Genomic DNA, 8,194 nt, shown 5'->3' on the forward strand with positions numbered 1-8,194 from the left:
AATTCCATTTTGTGTCACAAATGTGACGGCAACGGTTGAATTGCGACGGAAGGGGGTGTCACCTTTACAGAAACCCCATGGTAATTCATCATTTTTGTGTCACAATTGTGACAAGATGCGATGGAACATGGCGTCGCCACTACCGCTCTCCCATCGCAATTGCGATGGCAACGGAGTAAAACATTGAAAAAATATTGTTGGCTTCCAGCTATGTCAAACAAAATTAGACCTCTTAAACCTTGCGTAACTTCATTTGGTCACATCTTATATTTGAGCAGGATGGTGTCTTATTGGTGCTCCCTCGATTATTTCATGAGATATTATTATCAAGCCATCCAATCGGCTATAGGACAAAGATGATTCCTGAACAATCGAATTAGCAATACTGTTGATCTACATTGCATTTGGACACTTGGTTTGAGGTTCATCTCATCAATTCCCATTCATCATAGGATCTTTATTTGATTAGACCTCGATAGAAAACATTGATATTTCTCGAGCCCCACGCTCAAATCATGCAAGCTTCAATCTCCACGTATCATAAAGCCTATATATAGAGTTGAGCATCCCGTAGCTGGAAGCTTCACTTGCATCAACTCTCAAATGGTGTGAGAATGCTCAGCTCTATATACAGGCTTTATGATATGTGGAGATTGAAGCCTACACGATTTGGACTTTGGGCTCGGGAAATCTCAATGTTTTCTATCGAGGTCTAATCAGATAAAGATCTTGTGATGAATGGGAATTGATGAGATGAAACTCAAACCAAGTGTCCAAATGTAATGTAGATCGATCATATTGCTAATTCAATTGTTCAAGAATCATCTTTGTCCTATAGTTGATTGTATGGCCTGATAATAATATATCATGAAATAATGGAAGTAGCACCAATAAGACACCATCCTGCTCAAATATAAGATGTGACCAAATGAAGTTATGCAAGGTTTAAGAGGTTTGATTTTTTTTGATGTTGGAGGTAGTTGAGAATGACATAGCTGGAAGCTTCACCTCCCTTGTCTCCTCCCTTTGCCTCACTCCTTCTCAAACCTTAATATGTCATACTTATGTTGCTTAAATCATTGAGTACTGATAATTTTGCTAAAATTGATTCCTTACATTTCTCTTTTCAAAAGCTTTCTTATAAGGATAAACTATGATAGAAACAATCTCTTGAACATGCACACACTTTTTTGGATATGGTGGACTAGGAATGTGCAATATATATTTTGTGCACTACAATATCATGTAGTGAAACTGATTATACAAATACAAATATAGAAGTAGTGAAACCATGGAAGCAAAAGCCAGTAAAATTGGGAAGGTTCAATGAAAACAAATATTATGAAGAAAGATTGCAATGATGTGGCATTAGATTGAATACATCGATATATGTAATTGGATCAAAAATATCTCTGGATATTAATGCCAGTAAAGTAGCATCATAATTTTCTAAGATGTGCGTATTGATCTCATCATTTTTTATTTAATTAATGTTACTTGAATGATTTGAACAAAAATTTACACAGAATAATAAAGCTACTTTGATTTTTAATCCATGTCACTCAGGTAGAAGAAAAATAGAACAACTTTCTTTTTTAATAATATGTATAGCATACCTGAAATGCACCCATAAAGCCCCATCTCAGTTGATTTGTTGTCAATCTTGGGATGACAACATAAATTACTAGCATAGTAGGCCTATACTTAGCAATCAACCTAGGGCAAATAAAACATAAATATCCTGCTGAGAATCAGAATTCATAGATATGTTATCTGTATATCAGAAAATCAAATTCACATTGGCATGGCAACAGATAAATCTAGAATTGACGAAATTGCCTACATTATGAGCTAATGATTATGATAACCAAACCCCAATAGTGGCAAAAATGAAACCAAATTGTAACTTATCACCAATTTCCCAAATTCGATAGTTTCAAATGTCCAAGGAATATATAATGTAGAATAAGAAAATAATTACTTTGCAATTCATCTGGATGTTGTAAATACTGCTATGACAGAAGCGTTCACTTTGATTGCTGCACTTACCTAAAATTATCATACAAATACTTCTATTAAATTTATATCACTTTCCACATATCAAACAAATAGTAAATTACAACCAACATTAAAATTCATCTGTAAACAAAACCTGAGTCATGGTAAAAGGAATTAAAATAATTTTATGTACTTACTGCAGAGGTTGCAATGCATTCCAACTGAGACATCGGTTCACTTTGACATTTGAGAGTCTTCTTAAAATAAATAGCCTGAATGTACACTTTCTCTGCCTGCATGAAATAATTAGAATATGTTATCTTTTAAGCAGTTGTTCAGATCATAATATGATATCACAATACATATATTTAGAGAAGGGGGAGAGAAGGTTATTGGTTGACCAAAATTTTGATGATCAGTGGCTGAAACAATCAACTATAACTAATCTTTATATCCTCCCACCCAGTGCTGAAGCAAAGTTCGTTCCAAAGATTTTTTTTTCCCTTAGAGAGTAAATTAGGTGAGATCAAGAAACTACGGTTGAAAGTAATCAGAATATATAAAAGAAAGAATGATGAACACAACAAAACCAAATTTTTGATGGGTTTTTAACAAGACACAGCTGTTAGGTGGATATTCAAATAACATCCTTCTGCTTGATCCTTCATTTAGAAACTGAAAACAACTTAATAAGCCATCAGAATGATCAAATACCACATTCTTTCTTGTTTACAACATTTCTCAGTTATCACTAGTCTAGATCATTCTTAGTTCATACTCACCTGCCTTTATAATGTACCTCACCCATGGAAATGCTTGATATCCACTCTTTTCAATGATTTTTAGATACCTGACCTACAGTAAAGAATTGCAACAAAAGAAAGTTGTTATAAAGTAGCAGCCTAAATCTAAATGAACAAAATGTAAATTCTCAACCATTTATTCAATGCATCAATTTACTTGTGGAGCTAAATATTTAAAAAGCATAATGATTTTCACTGAGGCCAATATAAATATAAGCAATGAGCTTGTTCTCATCAGAAATATAGAAGTGAACACACAAAAGGGTCCAACACTGTGATGACTTTTATGGAGTCAGTCCAAAACGACCTAAAATGACTCAAATTTTAGATAAGTTATAAATCATGGTAATGAGCTAATGATACTCACAAAAGCAATAATCTACATTTGTAAACTAATGTTAAGAAATGACCTGAATTCTTGATACAGTAAAATATGGTATCTCAAATTTGACATGAATAGGCACCCGCTTTTTTGGGGTTGCTTCTTCAGCAGTTATGCTAGAAAGGCTAAATTTAGCCCTCAATATGTATTCATGAATCAAAACCCACATAATAAGTCAATCAAGAAACTAAAACATCAAGGTCCAGAACCATGGTACTATTAACCATCTTTGAACAAGAAAAATAATGAAAGTTGCAAGATACCTTTCCACCAAGAAATGATTTTATTTTCCAAAGCAAAGCATCCCTCTCTAGGGAGTATGCAGAAGTACCCATTGATGTGCGTATATGAGGTGTAGATGCATCAGCTGGTACTAGCGATTCAATTTCAACATTTGTTGTCATACTGCAAAGTTAAAGAAAACCATGAGACAAATTAGCAAATACACAGAAACATCAGTCATACTTAAACCATTCCCTGAAGCTAACATGTTAGAAAGATCTATCTAAACAGCAGATAAATCATATCTAAAATAGGCATACATAAGCCAGAGAGATAATTTGAAACTTGATATCTTTGTATTGGTTGCGTGCTCTCACCAAATATTCTAACTGGCTTCTTGAATGCTTTTCTACTTGAGCTTCAACCCATATCAATGGCTTTACCTGCAAAGTAATAAAAACATATGATATGAAACCTACTTTAGAAGGATATCCTTCATAACAAAACTTCAAAGATTTGACAACAACTGCATTCTCTTGAATATATGAACAAACCTGTGTGCTAAGTCTATAGTTCATAAGATCAAAAGTCCCATCATGAGGTATGAAGGTCGATATAGTTCTATCATTTTCAAAACAAGCAAGACGAATGCACCTGACAGAAGAAATAGAAATTAACATATGCCTTTTCAAGGGAAAAAAAAGACCAAGTACAACATTAAAGGAATTTGCAAGCACTTTAATATAAGATAAAATGGATAGTTTAAGGAATTGAATAAGAAAATGAGCTTGATTGCATACTGATGAAACTTGATGTCATCCAAATCAATTGCTTTACCCTTTGATGCTTTGCCTTGAGCTTCTAGTAGCACCCTATCATTGAGTCCAAGTTTGCATTCTGGCATTCTGCTGAAAAAAAGTGAATCAAAATACACTTGTCATTAACAGCTAGCTATGTAACATTTCAGCAGTCATGCTAAAAGTACATTATAAATAAATAAAAATTAGAAACAGCCACATTTTGCACAAAACAAGCTAAATTAACCATGAAACACAATCAATAATTCAATGCCAAATATTAAACCAAAAGTTATAAAGGTTTAATACTTATGGCATATGTATAAAACAAAGAAATCATTAGTGGTCAAACTACTTCCAACACTCAATAATTATATAAAACGTCTAAAGATATATACATATCATTATTTTATTCTTTTTTTTAAATTTTTCATACTGTTTTATTTCCGAGATCGGCTGTGGGGATCCAGCTTCAACCTTGATATGGCAAGGGCATGGGTGTCCTGTCCAAATTATTCCAGATACATCTATTATAGACCCAAGAAAGGCCTATAAACTGTACGAATTGGACCTGGTCTAGGTATGGGACCTAGTGCAGCATAATCTAAACTTCAATATTTGGTCATTATAATTTGAATTTTAATTTGTCACTCTAAACTCTCCAAGAAATTGAACTCTGTTCAATCATCCACCACAGTTCATTATTCTTCTATATTTGTTTTATTCTCGCTGAAGCATGTAATCTATTGAAATGCAATTATCCAGCAACGAAGTTGGTTGTCTCGTGACCAAAAAATTGTTATTTATTAAATCTTAACAATGAATATGAACATAATATTTGTACTTATAAAAGTTGGACAATTTGTAGATTCTTTGTTCGATGGTAATTCATAATTCTACTGCGTAAAAATAACACAAGATGTTTATTATCTGAACTCTCATGCGCTAATCCCATTCTCATAACATATGTCTATTCATTTAGCTGTGTATAAGCATACATGGGCCATGGATCAATGTGTCATGGATCAATGTATTTATACCATCATCTTCAATTGTGTTTTCTGGCACATGATCATCATCTTCCATGGGATCATTATGTTCACCTTGGATATTTGCACCTCCATGTTCCTCCACTTCGAAAACCATATTCTTTGGATTGTTGTGGTTCATATCATGTACTTCCCTGGGGAGATCAACCTATATGAAATTGATTAACATAAATAAACCATGATCATCAACTCATCATCAAGTGATTTCATATGTATATAAATTGTTAAAATCATATAATGAACGACTTACCAGTGGATGATAGTCATGCCCCCCTTTAATGTGACCATTCTCCCTACAATGTCTCTTAACTATTTTGATTAGCAGTCTTCTACGGTTTAAGCCCTTACAAATTTTGCAAGGACAATAACATTTTCCATCACCTTTTCTTTTCAAGTTAGACCACAATCTAGTGATTATCTTCTTGTTTTGTTCTTCACTTATATTATCTGACATGATCGTTCTTTGCAAGAAGCAAAAATTGGGCGATGAAAACTTCAGTCTACAACTTTCACAAACTAAGCAAAATTGTCGAAAGTACACAAATCTTCTTAGACCTAGCTAAATACTTTAATATTTTAAAAATACTTTCTTTGATTTTATTCCTAAGACATTTAACAAATCAGTTGAAAATGACTTGTAGAATGCAAGAAAACTGATTAAGCTTGATTTTCTTTATATTCAAATTCCAAAAGGTCTTCAAAACTACCCTGTAACTAATCCTGATGCTTCATGATGAAATCTGGTCATTTCACTGAGAAGGCCATGGGAATTAAAAAATTCTTATAGCACGAACCAGTGAATGCCTGTGCATAATCTGACTCCATATCTAGAAAATTTGGATTCTTCCAGTTCCAACGGTATATTGAAGTGCCCAATTCAGACAAAAAATGCTCCTGTTATGGCCATTTGAAAATTAGGATTCTGGACTGCATCAGATCATTTAAAATTCAAAAATTTAAAAATTTATATAGTTGAACTATATAAACTTTAAATTTATTTCAAATCCTTCATTTTAATGATCTATGCGTTGAATATTTGGACTTTTCTTTTAAAATCATTTCTCTTTCTGCCCTCACCACTTGTCAAAATTCGACTGGCTGTGCACTATATGAGATATTTTTTATTAACTAATACTTTAATATTAATTAATATCCTTCATTCCATCCCCATAGCCTCGGAGGCCTTTTAATTTGTCCTTATGTTCTTACAGGTCGGGCCTTTATGCTCATACGGTGAAGTTTCCTTTACACCTTTACGACTTTGGGCGTAGCACCGAAGAGACTTTAAAAAAAATTTGTTTCACACTCTTAGCATCAGCATTTGAAATTTCACCTTTCCTGATCATATGGGGTCTTCCATTTGTGTATGAACGTAAGCTTTGAGATTTCTCCTCCCGACCATCCGCTCAAGCCTTCTCATTACACTTTCACGGGTTACTCGTAGCATCGCAAGTGCCTTTGCACTTGCTTCTCGCTCATACGGGTGAGAGTAACCCCGAAGAAGCTTTGGAATCTTCTCATTCTCGTATGCACTGTGCATCAAAATGCATGAGTTATGACCCCACGAGCCCCACACACGGCCGTGGCTTTTCAAAAGCCAATGTCCTTGAGACAACTCTCAATGTGAGTGCTATTTTATTTAAAGCATACAAAATGCCTTAACACGCCTGATATGGGACAAATTCTTGGATGCATTCCCCTATGCTATCCTCTGTTCTCCTTCCATATTGTCTCTTATGTTTCTAGACTGCTTTGAAATGTCTCTTGCCGTCATCTTTGATTGCGCTAGTGTGGGCAGCTCCTTTTATTTGTGTGTGTTTGTGTTTTCTATTGTTGTATTTGCTTGAATTTGAATTTTCTTATTAGCAACTCTTGACATCCTTTTGAAATATAGTACACCTTTCTTGATCCAAATTCATCCCAAAATTTGTTTGTTGTTTCCTTGAACATGGTTGCCTGAATTTGGGTGCCCTAGTGGAATTAGTCGAGCCCCTAAGTGGGTCCGGCTAAATTTTTTTTCGCTCTCAGACAATTGAACCCTCAAACTAATCCACTGACCTTCTCAGACTAATTGGAATTGATTTTCATCATAGATTGATCGTTAAAAATTCAATTTGTCACTTGCTACAAACTCCCACTTTTGTGCCAAGAGGTCTGTTCATTGGCCTTAAAAACTGACCCAAACACCTGACAGAACTCTGAAAATTGGCACACTGATTCTTTGTTCTACACATTTGCACCCTGTTGTATCTTGTCTCATGATGAATTTGAGGTCAAAAGATATTTTCTGTCAAATTTGACCTCTCAGAACTACCTGCAGGAACACATGTTAGAAAACACTAAATTGGGTTAAGAATCGGCTTCAAAAACTGGGTAAACTAACACCTGGGAGAACAAAAACTAGGGTATTGGTTCTCTGTCATGAGGAAAATATGTATCTGTGATTTAGGCTTATGAAAAATAATAGGGCACAAATGGCGGATGGTTAAAGTAGGCTACTCAGAATTAGCAAACTGAAACAATGACAAAATGACGATTTTTGCAAATGGAATTGACCTGGAAAAGTGTGCATATGGATTCATCATGACTTGCAAACTGACACACTTGGAGTATTTTTAGAGGACAACATAGTGGTACAATCCATTCAATTTAGGCAGTCACAGATCTCAAGTTATGACGTCCCGAATAGGGGTACCAAACAATCTGCAAATGCTGACACCAGTAAAAAGATAGAAAATTTGTTTTGAATCACGCTCAAAAACATATCAAAAAAAATTGTCAAGACTTAAAAATTGAAATATAGAAATTCTCTGATGTCTACAATACAACACAAAAGGAATTTTAATATTTTGATTAACTGGGTCAAAGTTATGGCTCGTCAAACAGGGCTTCCTAGAATTATGTGCAAAGTGCATCAGCATGACATTGATAACTGACCAACTT

The 8,194-nt window shown here is 34.3% G+C and overlaps 1 protein-coding gene across 1 annotated transcript; it reads right to left on the reverse strand.

Moving 5' to 3' along the window:
* Positions 1–2,754: 2,754 nt before the first annotated feature.
* Positions 2,755–6,791, reverse strand: LOC149568080 (AP-1 complex subunit mu-2-like). The gene is made up of 9 exons (XM_089816681.1): positions 6,651–6,791; positions 6,046–6,145; positions 4,639–4,705; positions 4,206–4,313; positions 3,960–4,059; positions 3,751–3,848; positions 3,447–3,588; positions 3,212–3,334; positions 2,755–2,853 (listed from the first exon to the last, which is right to left on the reverse strand). Exons 1-9 carry the CDS (start codon positions 6,789–6,791, stop codon positions 2,755–2,757), a joined length of 978 nt encoding a protein of 325 aa, XP_089672807.1.
* Positions 6,792–8,194: the final 1,403 nt, after the last annotated feature.

Source organism: Cupressus sempervirens, chromosome 3 (assembly GCF_028749045.1).
Source record: "Cupressus sempervirens isolate cs-2001-9-10 chromosome 3, ASM2874904v1, whole genome shotgun sequence".
Taxonomy (NCBI): Eukaryota; Viridiplantae; Streptophyta; class Pinopsida; order Cupressales; family Cupressaceae; genus Cupressus; species Cupressus sempervirens.

Excerpts from the sequence above, each read along its gene's own strand:
- LOC149568080 (XM_089816681.1), bottom strand. The coding sequence starts at position 6,791 with ATGCACAGTGCATACGAGAATGAGAAGATTCCAAAGCTTCTTCGGGGT. Across the intron at positions 3,849-3,959 it reads ACTATAGACTTAGCACACAG|GTAAAGCCATTGATATGGGT; the intron begins GTTTGTTCATAT and ends ATTACTTTGCAG. Across the intron at positions 2,854-3,211 it reads TTACTGTATCAAGAATTCAG|GTCAGGTATCTAAAAATCAT; the intron begins GTCATTTCTTAA and ends TCTTTACTGTAG.